Source organism: Heloderma suspectum, chromosome 2 (genome assembly GCF_057233095.1).
Source record: "Heloderma suspectum isolate Gila_16-S chromosome 2, 16-S_ref, whole genome shotgun sequence".
Classification (NCBI taxonomy): Eukaryota; Metazoa; Chordata; class Lepidosauria; order Squamata; family Helodermatidae; genus Heloderma; species Heloderma suspectum.
This window is the reverse complement of record NC_139459.1, coordinates 64,462,082-64,477,488: the sequence shown is the minus strand read 5'-3', so window position 1 is coordinate 64,477,488 and position 15,407 is coordinate 64,462,082. Positions and strand designations below refer to the sequence as shown.

The following is a 15,407-nucleotide window of genomic DNA, read 5'->3' as shown; positions in this document are numbered from 1 at the left end:
ATCTGGATTACTGCAATGCGTTATACGTGGGGCTGCCTTTGAAAACGGTCCGGAAACTTCAGCTGGTCCAAAATAGGGCAGCAAGATTGTTAACAGGGACTGGCCTGCGAGCTCATATTACGCCAGTACTTTTCCAGCTGCACTGGCTGCCAGTCCATTTCCGGGCCCGATTCAAAGTGCTGGTGTTAACATTCAAAGCCCTTAACGGCTTGGGGCCAGGTTACCTGAAGGATCGCCTCCTCCCATATGTGCCTGCCCGGACCTTAAGATCATCAGCAGCAGCCCTTCTCCGTGAGCCCCTGCCAAAGGAAGTGAGGCGGGTGGCTACTAGGAGGAGGGCTTTTTCTGTTGTGGCACCCCGGCTCTGGAATGAGCTCCCTAGTGAGGTTCGCCTGGCACCTACATTGTACTCCTTTCGGCGCCAGGTGAAGACCTTTTTATTTTCCCAGGCATTTTAGCTTTCTAAATTTTTATCTTTGCTGTTTTAAATCTGTATTTTAAACTCCTGTACTGCTGCTAGGTTTTATTGTGGTTGTATTGTTATATTGTGGTTTTAATGTTCTATATGTTTTATTGTGTGTTGTTTGGTTTTAATTTTTGTGAACCGCCCAGAGAGCTTCGGCTATTGGGCGGTATAGAAATGAAATAAATAAATAAATAAATAATTCTACAATCAGAATCACGCATTTGAGGAGGTTATGGAATCGGTATCTTTGTTCAACTTCCAAGATTCAGATTTGCAAAACAGTCTAAAATGTTGCTTACAAAATGATGGGCTGTCAGAGAGTAAGTGGAAGGGGGAGTCAAGGGTATGGAAACTGTGTTTAGATGACAAAAAAGGGAGAGAAAAAGCAAGCAGATATGAGAGACAGAGAAAGCAAGAAAGACTCAGCCCCTCACATTTCTCTACAGCTCTAAAGAATTCCATATTCCCCCCACCCTGCTGCCGCCCTTTTTAAAAAGAAAGGTTCGATTTGCAGGATTCTGTGTTTGTGCAGTGATATTACACATATAATACACAAACCACATGCATTCTAGGAAATAGACAGATTCACGTAGTTACACTTTATGGAGAGGTGGGGAAATACATGCCCTCAAACCCAGTCTGATTTCCTTCCTGTCTGAAACCCAAATACCTTGCTTTCTTTACCAAAAGATGGGACTTCACCCCACCCTCCACCCATCTACCCTAGCCAGTCCCATAATTATTTAAAACGACAGATTTAATATTTGTTAACTATAGAAACCACACACTGCAGTTATGCCCGGTACCCTGAGGGGAAATGGGGCCTTGGAAGGCAGGTGGTAAATTTACAATTCAACTCACGGGGGGGGGGGGGAGAGAACCCAGACTCTACTAGCTTCACACTACAGTCATGAATGCCTGGCTTCTGGAAAAAAGGCTGGCTCAGTTAGTACCAGTAAAAGGACTCCCCACCCCCCTACCCCGTCTCTACAGTGTTCCGAAAAGAAACTCCTCTGAAACCACAGACTCCTGCAGAACCCTAGTAGACTCAATATGACGGAACATTCCAGTGGGTGCACTCTAGGACCGGTTCACCCATTATGCTTTTAGCACACACATTCAGTGGACATGGCCAACCCACACGGGAGCTAGTGGTTAGCCGAAGTTCCCTTCTTTAAAAACAATGGGCAAAATCCAATGTAAGTCCTACTTAGAGTAGATCTATTGACATAAATGGAACTTAAGTTAATCATGACTAGCTTAAGTCCCATTCATTTCAATGGGTTTCCTCCAAGTAGAACTTGAACGCTGGATTTTGCCCAATGGGAGAGGCCATAGCTCAGTGTGACAGAGCGCCTGCTTTGCATGCAGAAGTTTCCAGGTTTGATCCCTGGCATCTGCAGGTAGGGCTAGGAAAGAATCCTGCGTGAAACCTTAGAGAGCTGTCAGTCAGTGTCAACAGTATTGGGTTAGATGGACCAACAGTCTTGACTCGGTATAAGGCTTCCTAATGTATAAAAGAGCCACCAACAGAGAGTATGGAAGAAGCCAATTCATACTCCTGCTTTGTACTTCAGCCACAGTAGAGTAAGGGGGAGTCTCCCCCAACCTGGTGCCCTTCCAGATGTGCTGCATTACAATTCCCATCAATGGCCATGCCAACTGGGGATGATGGGAGCTGTAGTCCAAAGACATCTGGGGGGGCGCCTGGGTGAGGAAAGCTATGCTGTGGCATGGTATAGCACAGACCCTGCAGAGGCGCTTGACATGAGCCTCCCACGGCCCTCTGTCCAATCCCAAATGCTGCAGCCTGACAAGACTGATGTAGGTATAAACAAGGGATGAAGGAACATCACAAGTTCTCCTGAATAAAAGGAGAACCAACCTTAAAAATTAAATAAATAAAACCATTTCTTCATTTCAAGAGAAGGGGTTGGGGTGGGTGGGAGAGAAGAGAGACAGCGTCCATACTTAACCCGAACACTATCCACAGCTCAGAAAGAAAGAGGCCTTGGTTTCAACCACTGTAGTATGGAGGCTAGAGCAAGGGTAGGCAACCTGGTGCCCTCCTGATGTTTTGAATTACAACTTTCATGGCAAATGGTCAGAAATTGTGGGAGTTGACATCTTCCAAATGTTTTGGACTACCCCTGGGTTAGAGTGTTAGGCTAGGACTGGGAAGACCCAGGTTCAAATCCCCACTCAGCCCTAAAGCTCAATGGCTGACTTTGGGCCCAGACCCTGTGTCTCAAACTAACCTACCTCACAGGGTTGTTGAGGATAAAATGAGAAGGGAACCATATACATCACCTTGGAGGAGGAAAGGTGGGAGATAAATGTAAGAAATAAAAATTAGCATGGGGAGAACTAAACAAAAAGGGCAAATCCCACACAGAAAAGGGAAGCAAGATACAAGAAAAAGAGGGCCTTCAGATAGGATTTATCCTTTCAAAACAGGCTCTGGGAATCTAACATGCCAACAACATTCCTGCGTGCAATAATTTACAAAATTGGTATTCATATTGTGTTTTCTAACAGGGGCTCATTGGGGGGAAAACAAATTATGCATAAGTTTAAAGAAACAAATACTTGAAATGTCAAGTCTACACTTAAGATTTAGCTGATTATGATCAAGAATATACATTCAGTCTTGATTTTCTGAAACTTTAGGGCAATTTTTCATGTTACGTCCAATGAATCTTGCCTGCAGATTCAAGGCTTGATGGACTGTATCCGAAAGTAAAAGGAGAGGACGGGTAGGAGACTGAAGGAAGGAAAGAAGATGAATAATCACATCGCACAGAGGAAATCGAGAATGTGAAGGCAGAAAACTACCACAAAAGACTGATAATATGGGTTTAAAGACCTTGGTACAACAGCTATCCAGGAACGCCAGCGATATAGTGTAGCCAAAAGTTAAGCACTGATCCTACTCATGTCAGTGGGAGAGTACAAGGGGGGCTCTTCAACAGGAGAAAGTTAAGAAAATACCACTTGAAGTTAGATGGACTAAAAATTGTTCAACTTCAGCTCAGTTGTGCCCCATATCTTTGTAATAGAATTTCAGTGCTAATTTTAAAACCAAACAGGGCTGCCAGGACTTCAGCTTTCTGCCACAAACTGATCAAACCTTTAAAAAAAACCAGAGCATTCTCTAGTATCGTGTCCAGATTTGAAGCACAGTACTCACATTTTTTACAAAAAAAAACACTTGGTCATAACCAAGGGTTCTTCACCTGGGGAATTATCATCCACAGTATATTTGACACCCATAACTGGGGTGATATGTGCTGACATCCTACAAAAAATTAAAGCTAGCTAATGCACATACAGTAAACTTATGATGGGGCAAAATGCCAATATCTCGTCTCCAAAGTAAAAGATGGATAGCTTTCAGATCCTTGTGGGGAGAGGGAGGGATAGAAAGGATGGTAATGGCAAAATGATTATTGGTTTCCTATGTAGATTTTGATAGAAAAGCATTCAATAAATTACTGCAGATCTATGCTCTAGGCATGCTAAGCAACAACATAACCAAATCCTTTTTTTTTTTTTTTTTTGCATGCTCACTCCCCAACATATGAAAACAGTCGCAAATACATTCAACACTTGTCTTTTCATATGCTCCAGCATTCCAGCCTGGATAAACTTATGAAGAGACTGAAACATCACTCCACATACAAAGCCTCCCCACTTTTCAGAACAGTATTAATTACACTGCCTAGTGAAACACCAGGCATTTTAAATGACTTTGCATTTGTATGAAGTATATGCTCAATTAGGAAGAGATAATTTAAACTATATAGCATGACTCCTCTTTATGTCACACTGGAGCATCTCCAGGAAGTACTGCAACCTGTTTTGTTGTCCTAAACAAGAATGCTGTTCTGGGAGGTTTAGCCACCTGCGCTGGGCAAATTGGGCATAGGAGTATCAGGGTGAAGTTCACTTAATAGGCAGTCTGATGACATCACATGTGATCCATGCAACACCTTCCCAATAGATTAGGGTTGTAATCATTTAGGGTTGCTATAAGTATATTTACAAGGTGTAAAATTCAGCGGTGCTTATGTTAGTTAGTAATTTACAAACTAATCACAATATCAAGATGAAGAGCCATGTGGAAATACTCATGAGAACAGAAGCATCTGTGTCTGATGTAAATGCAGAAAGCAACAAAACGACAATACCCATTTTAAATGCAGCTTTTTCCTCCAATCCCCCTGGCTCTTGATCCACCTCCTGCATTCATTTCCCCCACTCTTAATTAACTGGTTTCCATGGACACCAGAATGCAATGGCGGTTGCTTTCAAACTCAGATTAAACATGAACGTGCACAAGGGAATAAAATCCTTAGTAAGGGTACCATATGACATTAAGGTTTTGTTTGTTTTTAATGTTCACCAGAGAAGACAAGAAGAAGACAAGACAGTATTATCAGCTTCATGTCCTCTATTAGGATTTATACGCTGGTCTGTATCACTACTTTAGCAGGGACAAAGAAATAGTCTATGGTTGCTAAAAATCAAAATATTTGTTTCTGAAGTCTCTAACTTCGGGGCGGGGGGGAAGCTTTGAGAATAAGTTATTCTGATCTTGGACTTTATAATAAAAGAGCCTGACCTGGATAATTAAAGTAAATCCAGGTGCCCAGTTACAGTGCAAAAATAAGGAGAAAAGTACACCAACAGCCCAATCCTATGCATTTTTTGTTGGAATTACTTCTCCACAAGTTCAATAAGACTTCCTTGACAGTGAACGTAGCTAGGGCTGAAGCCTCCTTACTCTGAAGTACATTTCATGAAATTCAATAGGACCTACTTCCAAGTAATAGGTATAGCAGGTGTGAAGAAACTGTGGCTCTCCAAATGTTGATGATCTACTACTCGGACATCCCTCACCATTGGCTGGGGCTGACGGGAACTGGAGTCCAACATCTAGAGGACCACAGGTTCCCCAGCCCTGGGTTTTAGGACTGCAGTCTTGGGAGCTCAATACAGGTTGTTGACAAAGAATTGTTCTTCACCTCAAAAACATACCCATTATTCCTAGTGACTGAAGTCAAAGCGACTTCCAAGCCTACCTCAGAAGTTCCAATCCAAATTAAGATGACTAAACTAACTGTATCAAGCATTAAAAATATAGTGTACTACTTAGCATTGTTTTAATCTACTATTAGAAGAAATCAGAAATTAATGAAAGCAACATAAAATAGCCAATTTCAGCTAAGCTCATGCTTGGTCTTCTGAGGGCCAATATTCATATTAATTTTACTTGCTATCTAGAGAAACAGGAGTTTCAGAGCTGCACAAGTGAGGAAGTAAGCAATGTGGGTATAATAAAATGTATTTCTAGCCATCTGCAAGGGAAAACGGATTTGGCTGAATCCCTTGCAAAATCATGCAACAAATCACTCCCACCACAGAAGGGCTTCTTTAAGGACCTCACAAAAAAAAAAAAAGGAATACAAGTTATTACTGGGTTCACAGTAAGAGTTACCCAAATACCACAATCCACTTTTAGCTGAAAAGTCCATCAAAAAGTACACTGCTTTGGTGCGGTAACTTGTATACATTTCACCACATCAGTTTGAAGGCAAGTATACATCATCCTGCCACTTGCCTTCATACAAACCAGGAAATCTAGCCAAATGTAAAGTTAAAACAGGACTGAATTTTTAACACACACCCTCCAAACTGAAACAGGGCCTGAACCACTCATTGAAACTCTCTGTTGAACCACAACAGCAAAAAAACAAAAAAAACAAAACATACCTAAACAACAGTAGCAGTAGATTGTAGGGAGTCCGGGTGTGGGGTTGTTATATTTATTAAGACCCCCACTCCATGTCATTCAATGACTGTTCTGTAGCTGCTGAAGTTGTCACTGACCATTTTTCTCTTTCCTACCTATATTATTAATATTATTATTAAGCAATAATAAGCAGACCCTTTAGGGACAGGCTGTATCTATGATCTTTAGGCCTATAGGATCCGAGACATGCAAAGTGCAAACTATGGGGAACATAGTGGGAAGAAATCTGGAAGCATGGGTAGATTGTACACAAATAAGTGGATACAGTCCTTCGTTAATTGAACAGAGCATCCCCATGTGTCTTCAAAATAATAATCCATGTTCAACCTGTTCCTTCCCCACTATGTTCCAACTTCCTGTACATAGTGTGCTTTTCAATCTAGTGGGTCAGCCATCTTTTGATGCAGTATCATCATAATCAAATCTGCACCATAGTGCGGACATTAAAAAGCTCCCACATGAGCCAGATCTGAATCAAGTCTGTTCAAGATTTAATGAACCACCTACCAACTTCTACTGGCTTAAACCAGAACTTCAGTCCCATCTGAACCCAAACCAGAACTAGGCAAACAAATAAGAAATCATGATTTCACTCACACTTCATAGCCAAGCAACATTCAATTTGACTAATAAAAGACATAAGCCAAGTGGTTGTTGTAAATAACTAGTTTGACCAAGAAGGAAGACTAGTCTTTTATCAGGCTACAGTGTGTCCTAGTTCCAAACATTTAGGACATGTATTAAGGTCACTGGATTACTACAAGTATTGGGCATGGACTATTGCTAGCTGCCGTTTCATTCTACATTGCGAACATAAGACTGGATGCATTTTTTTCACCCATCACTTAAAATCATTTGGAGTTTTAAATGTTTTGGTTCTTAGAGTTTGTAACAAAGTTCTTACAGAGCCAGTACCTTGCTCTAGGGCAGCATTCCCCAAACTGATGCTTCCAGGTGCATTAGAATACAACTCCCATCAGCCTCAGCCAGCAGAGCCAATGGTCAGGAATGTTGGCAGTTGTAGTCCAAAACATCTGGAAGGCACCAGTTGGGTAAGACTGTAATCACCTTGTCCTCATACACAAATCCAGAACTTCATGAAACTTGTCTCTATAGCAACCTTCCTCAACCTGGTCCCCTCCAGATGTGTTGAGACTACAACTCTCACAATTCCTAGCAAGCATGGGAACCATCTGGAGGGCACCAGGCTGGAAAAGACTGCTATACAGCTCACCATTGGGTCCCATATCCCTGATCTGCACTTGTACAGGGAACAGGGTGGAGGGACTTAACCTAAATTCTTTAATTTGTGTCCAACCTAATACCTTTGCCCTAAATCCTATTTATTTTAGTGGGGCTTTTTATTGGGTTGGTAACTACGCTTTTCTAGCAAGGCTCTTCTGTCATTAATAGTCACATGATTGTTGATTTTACTTTTTGGACAAAAAGTCAGGATAAAAATGTTATGAAATAAATAAGTAGGGCATTCACCAGGTGATGCTTTCTAGAACATGCAGCTACAGTGAGAGAGAAAGCTTTAGGGCACAATCCTACACCTGTTTAGACAGAAAAAAAAAGTCTGTAACTCCCAGCATCCCCCAGCCATCATGGCTGTGCCCTTATTTGTCTGGTTTCTGCTTATCGTGTAGAAGGGTTAAAGGTCCAGAAGTCCAATAGAAAAATAGTTGGCAATCTCTTTCTCCCTCGGTGTATCAAGATTTGCTACGACTGCTTGCAAAGCCCTTTCTGGCCTCCTGTCAACAAGCGCCCATCTTATTTTTACAGTGCAGCCCTACTTGTGTCTGCTCAGAAGTAAGCACTATTGAGTTCAACGGGTCTTACTCCCAGGTAAGCATGGAGGGAATCACAGTGATGAATCGCTCACAGCTGACAAGACAGTGGAATCGTGCACAAACAAGACAGGAGCGGCAAGCCTCATCACACTGTACCAGAGCACAGGTTCAAAAATGAAAAATAAAATAATGTGAAAAAGAATTCCAGGCGTCCAAACACATCGGTAGTTTAGCCGGGGGGGGGGGGGGAATGACTTTCCTCTGAGAATGCCTCGCCGTCTCCTCCCAAGATCCTTCAACGCCAGCTGCAGATTACGAGCGCCGAAGCGCTCTTCCTGCCCCACCGACAAGAAGGCGGCGGCGGCGGCGAGGAGAAACCTGATCTCGGCGCTGACTTAGTAAACACCAGGGCAGGGAGGGAGCTTTGCCAATCAAACTCACTCAGACACGCCAGCCCCCCTCCCTAGAGCGCAGCCGACTCCGCGCCCTTCCACGCCGCTTTGCTAGATGGAAGAAGCTAAGGCGACTTTAAATAAATAATAATAAAAAATACTGGAAGCGGAGGGAGATTTGGGGAAGGGAGGCGGGGCCGCGCTCGCGTGGGTCAGATTCCTCTGGGTTGCAAACAAGCGCTTTGCACCAGGGAGCCCGACCTGCCTTCAGCAAGGCGCGATGCGCCCGCCTCTCCTCTCTCCAGGTGGGTCGCAGCTAGCCAGACAGAGCCGCCGCTACCCCGCCGCCGCGCCACACACACGCGCCTCTGTGCGCTTTCCTCGTCCCGCCAATCAGTTATTTTATTAAATAACACCCCACCCCCCCCGCGCAAATGAAATCAGCGCCTTACACCTAGGGAAGTGAGCCCGCGATCGAGACGTTCAGACTCGCCCGCAAGTTCCGTCCAAACACACACACACACCCGCGCAGCCACTCCGGTCTAAACGCGTTTGGGACAACTCCGAAGTAACGAGTTGGGGCGTCACTCCTACCCAGACAGCCTAGTTTATTGGCGATCCTAACGGATGAGCCCCACGCCACGCCGCCCGCCCGGGGAAGCGGGGCGACGGTCTTACCTGTGTGCAGGAGCAGTCCGAGGCTGATCAGCAGCACAAGGGCAGGCAGAGGCGGGGGGCGCGGGCGCGGGCTGCAGCGCCGCTGCTGCTGCGCCTCAGCCCTGGAGGCGGAGGCGGCGATGGCGCAGAAAGGGGCCGCTCTCCCCATGCCCGTCCATGCAGCTCTGCGGGGCTCCGGCGGCGGCGGCGGGGCGGCGGCGCGGCTGCTGCATGGGCAGGCGATCGGGCCTGCGCGCTTCCTCTTCTTCCTCCTTCGCGTCAAGCCCACGGTGGGAAGAGGCCGCCAGGCCACACGCGACCAGGCGCAGAGGCGAGCCAGGGCGGCATCGCCGAGAGGGAGAAAGGGAGAAAAAGACACAAAGCGGTGAGGGAGGAGCGTCCAGATCCGTGCGCGAGCAGTCCCGGGATCGACCCAACGGCCGGCCGATCGATCTTCCCCCTCCTGCCGCGCTTCCTCCGGAGGCAGCGAGCCCTGGCAGCCCAGCAGACCGCCACCCTCCGCACTGGAAGCAATCTCGGCTCCGCACACTCGGCTCGGCTCCCCTCCCCCCCCCGCGAGCCCCGACACTCCGCCCGGCGCGCGCTCATTGGCTCCACCAGGCCGTCCAACAACACAAAGGCAACCCTCATAGGAGGCCGGAACTTACCTCCCCCCTCCCGAACCCATTTCTGGAGTCGCTTTTCCGAGGAGCCGATTGCTGCTGAGGTGTTTACAGTTTTTGCAACTGCTGAGGGTTGGCGTGGGTTGCTAGTTGCTTCAACAGCAAAACCAAACCGAAAAGGGGGTAGGGAGAAGACAGCTCAGCAACCTGGATATTTTTCTATTATGTAGTGAAATAAACACTTGTTTTTCTCTTCCCCTCCCCCCCCACCGAAGGAGGAAAACTGCCCTCCTAGAAGATACTTTTGTTTGCTTTTTGCACTCTTGCACTTCACATTGATTCCCACTCACACGCTACTGGGAGATCCGCGGCCCTTTGGATGCCACTTCAGGAACGGCTCCTTCTCCAGCACGCACAAATTCGAGCCAGGTCTACATCGGCGATCCGGCCGGTGGGCGCGCGTTGTAACCGAAACTGATATTTCGAGGGTCACGTGACTCAACTGTTTCCCCCCCCTTGGGGGGTTAGTAGCCAATCGCATTCCCAGCATAGCCCAGCCAAGTATTCTGAGTTGGAACGTTGGTGAAGCTCACGTTCCAAATCGGAATCCTGGAACAAGGTTATCGGCGGTGTCATTTGAGGACCGTAGGATTCTGCCCGGGGGCTATAGAGCGCACTCTGTCTTCTTCCAGCACACATTTAACATCGAGCTAAATCTCCTACAACTTCGTGTCCCTAATTTAACAGTAAAGGTTTATTTTTAGACTCGGGAAGGACACAGTACTTCCTTAGGCATCTCTTATTGAAAGTGCGGGACTTTAAAGCTGCAGCCCTAAGCAAGCAGACTTAGAAATAGCTCCCATTGTTCTGAAGAAACTTAGATGAGTTTGACCTTCAAGTTCTTTTGTTCATAACTGGGATTCCTGCATCTTCAAATCAGGCACGTCCAGATCTCATTAAAAGTGAGAAGCGAGCGGTTTGTTGTTTTCTTTTAAGCGGATAAGATTAACCCATAATAGCTACCCTTCTTTAAAGAGGAACTAGAAGTCCACGCACGCAAGAGTGGGGGAATCTATTATTAGCCACCTTCCTCCTCTTTACTAAGAAAGATGATCAGACGGCTGTAAGACCTTTTGAGTTGAATGGGACCTTTTCCCACATGAGTGATGTAAATTGGGAGCATTAAAGTGGCTTAGTGCACAGCTCTATGCAAGTTCAGACCAAAAAAAATAGGCCTACAACTCCCAGCACCCCTCCAGCCAGCCATGCTGGCTGGGGAATGATAGGATTCTTTTTTTCTTTCTGTCTAAAGGTGCATAGGATTGCAACCAAGGTGAATTAGAGTAGCTTGAGTAACTAATCTATTACACTACAAAGAGCGGACATCTACACAGGAGCCATCTGGTTGCCAGTAGGACAGTTCTCGTTAAAACAGTTGTAAGGATTGTGGCCTGTATCATTGGACTCTCACTGTTCTTCTATCACTTGCATGTTGTCCCCAGCAGCTAAATTGCTACCAGGCACCCCAACAAGGAGTCTGCAGAAGGGGGGGAATGCACACAACCTGAGGGAGGGAAACTAACAGGCATCCCATTTCCTTATCAGTAAGTGTTAAGTGGAATCTATGAATTGCTTTAACACTTGAATACACTTTCCTTTTTATCGGCTTTCATGCACATATCTTGTTGGGGCTCAGGCGGAGGTTTTTATTACCCCCACCCCTTTCAAGCTGTAATGATTTGTTCTGGGGGGAATTGTTATGCAAAAATTGAGACTTCTAATTAGCACTGAATTCTAAGAGAATGTGAAGTAGAACATTTGGATTACAGTTTACAAAATTATCATTTCAGCAATTTCCTTCTTTAAAAAAAAAAAGTGATCTAAGCCTGTTTGGTCAATCAAAACAGGAAATAGCCCTGCATGATAGCTTGGAAACACAGATAGCTGTGGGATTATGATGGAGAAAGTATTTTATGATCTCACTTAATCCTGAAGAAATTTGTTAGAATTTTTATTAAACAGCAACAGTGTCTAAGAAGCCATGCTTGTACACACTGGCCAAATGCAGCCTAAAGCATGTTGACTCTGAAATTTACCCCACTGAGTTCAACGGGAATGACTCCCTAGTAAGGGCACAAAATGGCAGCCTTGATAAATAGGTGCACTCATCCAAAACATGCTGTTCAGAAGCAAGCTCCACTGACTAACTTGAAGAAACACAGAGATCCAAAAGCTATTTTACTTTGGAATGATTCAAGTGTTTGAGGACTGAGTTATAAACAGTCACATATTCCAAGGAGAGGGTCAGTTCACAGTATCTCTTTTGTCTGCAGTTGCCAACTTTTTAACTGGCCTTGCTCTTGTGCCTTTAACAACAATCTTGAACCACACACATTTGGCTCTTTTCCCATTGCATGTCAAGTTTCACTTGCTTTAGGCTTCTGTGGCCCATGCAGTTCAAGGCACTGGAGCCAAGCCAGTAAGAGGTAGTGATCATGCTTTTACAGGCAGAGTCCTGATGAACCTGGTGTCCTCCAGATGTTTTGGACTACAACTCCCAACAGTCCTGAACATTGGCCATGCTGGCTAGTGCTGATGGGAGTTAAAGTCCAAAACATATGGGGGGCACAAGGTTGGGGAAGACTGGTCTATAGGTACATGTAGACATGGGCAAACACTGTATGTCCAGAACAATCGTGGAGTCCCAGAAGACAGATTAGCACTCATAATCCAGAGAACTTGTTGGCTGGAAAGTGCCTTCCATGTGCTACAATCTACCATTCAGAGTTGGCTTTTATAACACCTGCTGGTTTAGCAAGATTACATCTCGATTCAAGTCTAGCTCACATATGCACATTCCTCAGGTCATGACTGTAGCATCAATGGAGATTTGGATGCTGAAAGCCTCACAGAAAGAACCTGAGGCCGCATGCTGATCCCCACTTACCTTGGAGTAAACCCAATTGAACTCAATGGGGCTTACTTCTGAGTAAACAGGTATAGGATCGCGCTGCAAATTAGCTTAAATATGAGCATACCAGTTTGGCCAGAGACTCACACACCAGTTAAGTCTCCATTTATCCCTGGTAATTCTGTTGACAAGAAAATGCTAGGGCTAATCGGTCCCCTGGAACTCAGTTTACATGTTGTGAGATATGTCTACCTGCCCTAAAGAAGTTATTTCATTCTAAAGTTTAGGATCTAAACTTTAGAGCTGAGCCATGTTTTGCATGCCTGAAAGGTGTTCCACTAGCACTTACGTGTGAGTAGCCAGGCATAGAATTGAGGTGTACTTTGCATATATAGTGGGGAAATTCTAAATGTTAGTAAATTGGACAATTACATTTGTGCAGGTGTGCATGCAGCTGTGGCCCCATGCCCCAGCATACCCCCACATGGGTCTGAAAAAGTTGTGCACCCCTGTTCTAACTATGATCATAGGAGGCAGGTGGGACTCTGCCCACTTAAAAGGAACTCTAACTGCTGGGGAAAGGATACTTTATTTTACAAGATTTACGTCAAGAGTTCAATAAATCTAAGATTTTTCAAAGCCAGAAATCCCCCTTCCATAACCCTTCCATTTATGCTTTAGCACTCAATATATGAATTCTCTCATTTATTTGAGTTCTGAAGCACTTATTGGGAGAAGACTTAATATATATAAGTGCATTTTTTCCAGTACAGTTAACTCATTATCATAGGCTTATTACGTGAAGACCACTACTGAGTGCAAAATTCATATTAACCTGAAGGAGTTGAGGCTGACTGTACCCTTGTTCTATTGCATCACAACCCTCACACTGTAGAGGGCGTTCTTGAGTTACTGTAAACATTCAGGTCATGAAATGTTACAGCTTTCATAAAAAGAAGCTACATTTCACCAAAGGAGCTTTATTGTTCAGCTGTAAATGCAGAAAAACTTAAGTCTGATGCCTTCCATTTGCATCTTTTACAGTGATATAAATGTCAGGAGTGGAAGATGTTAGATTTTGTTTTTAAAATGTGGACATAATACCCCTGGATGAAATGGTAACCCATGCCCCCAAAGGGTTTCTTTTCCACTAATATGTTGATCTGCAGTGGCAGAAAGTTCAACAGGTGATTTTTGAAGTGCTGGCATATTGAAATAGTTTGACGGGCCTGTGTATTCGACAAAACCATAGCTGGAAAGAAGCCACTAACTAGTTCAGCTTCTCTTGCCCTGAAATAGGATCCTATCTAACCACTACTTGTGCTCAACACTTTGCCAACATCAGTACTTCAGTGTTGTGCGTGGTCAACCATATTAGTATGCAAAAAGCCAGTTGTGCTCCACACCAGCCTCCCTCAACTTGGTGCCTTCCAGATGTGTTGCACTACACATGCCAGGGGGATGCTGGAAGCTGTAGTTCATCACATCTTGAGGGCACCATGTTGGAAGGAAATACCATTGACACAGTGATTGCTAACTAACTAGGAAAGTCTGACTGAATACAGTTAAATCCTGTAGAATTCCATGTTCCTTAGACCTCAGGCCTGAACGTGGATACTCAGAGTCTAAGTAAGTGTGTTTGTTCAAGGTCAGGAATTTGAGAAAGCAAGAAAGCACAGCATCAACAAGACCACCTAAATTCATACATTGCACTTCATACTGATCAACAAGAGACTAAAATCACTAAATTCATTGAATTGTAACTTGAATAAACAAGAAAATGGACAGTTGGCAACACTCAATTATTTAGTTCTTACACTGACCAACTCCTTTGACTTGATGAAAGTCAAATGGCAAGGGACAATAATCATAATCCCAGTTACTTGGAAGTAAATTCCATTTGTTTCAGTGGGACTACTTTTAAGTAAATTGAAATATACTTAGAAGTAAAGCATGATTAAGATCATAGACTTTCGCACTTTTAGTTGGGAATAAATCCCATTGAAATTTGTGCGTGCATGGGGGGGGTCATTTTTAGGTAACGTTTTTAAGTGTGCCAGATATTTTTAAGTGAATGTTTTCCACAGTAAACTGGTTCACAGTGATAATATCTTCCTTGCTTGTCCAGGTAGTCTGTGATCCTATGCACACTTACCTGGGAGTAAGTCCCATTGAAGACAGCCAGACTTACTTCCGCCACTTGCCTTTGAGGAAGGCGGGGTCATATAAGCAGAAACACGAGGGGCGGGAGGGGGAGTGAAACTGAACTACGGCCACGCGAAGCTGGACATGTGTCAGACATATGCAAGGAGCATTAGTGGATTTTAAACAAGATGCGGTTTCTTTTCTCTTCTTCCCCCACACCCCCCGTACGTGAGCTGTTTTAACTGTCCCCCTGTCGATCCGATTTCCGTGGGCAGAAATCTTTGCCAATACGAATATATCCTCAAAACTTGGCTGATGGGTCAGTGTCTGAATCAGTGGAGGCTGGGGGCTCTGATACTGGTGGGGCTATGGATACGTTCTGGGTTTCAGTCAGAACCAGCCAGAACTCCAAAGGAACTATCCGAAGTGCTGAGCCTATTTGCGGGCTTGGGTTCAGCACCTTGGATAGCTCATTTAGAGTTCTGGTTGGCTCTGACTGAAACCCAGAGAGGATTCACAGCCCCACTGGCATCGGAACCACCAGCCTCCACTGGTCTGAAGTGCCTGAGGCTGGGCCAAGGAGGAGAGGGGGCGGGGGCGGGCAA

General features: G+C 44.8%; 1 protein-coding gene across 3 annotated transcripts in view; it reads right to left on the bottom strand.

Annotated features, from left to right (window-relative positions):
• Positions 1-15,407, bottom strand: part of RGMB (repulsive guidance molecule BMP co-receptor b) — a 48,624-nt gene that overhangs the window by 30,626 nt on the left and 2,591 nt on the right. For 2 of the 3 annotated variants that reach the window (XM_084833796.1, XM_084833797.1), the window contains one exon: positions 9,145-9,395. In XM_084833796.1, the coding sequence (XP_084689922.1) occupies positions 9,145-9,395 (251 nt within the window). Of the gene's footprint in view, positions 1-9,144; positions 9,396-10,096; positions 10,369-15,407 lie in introns of those variants that run through there. The other variant, XM_084833795.1, reaches the window with a different exon arrangement.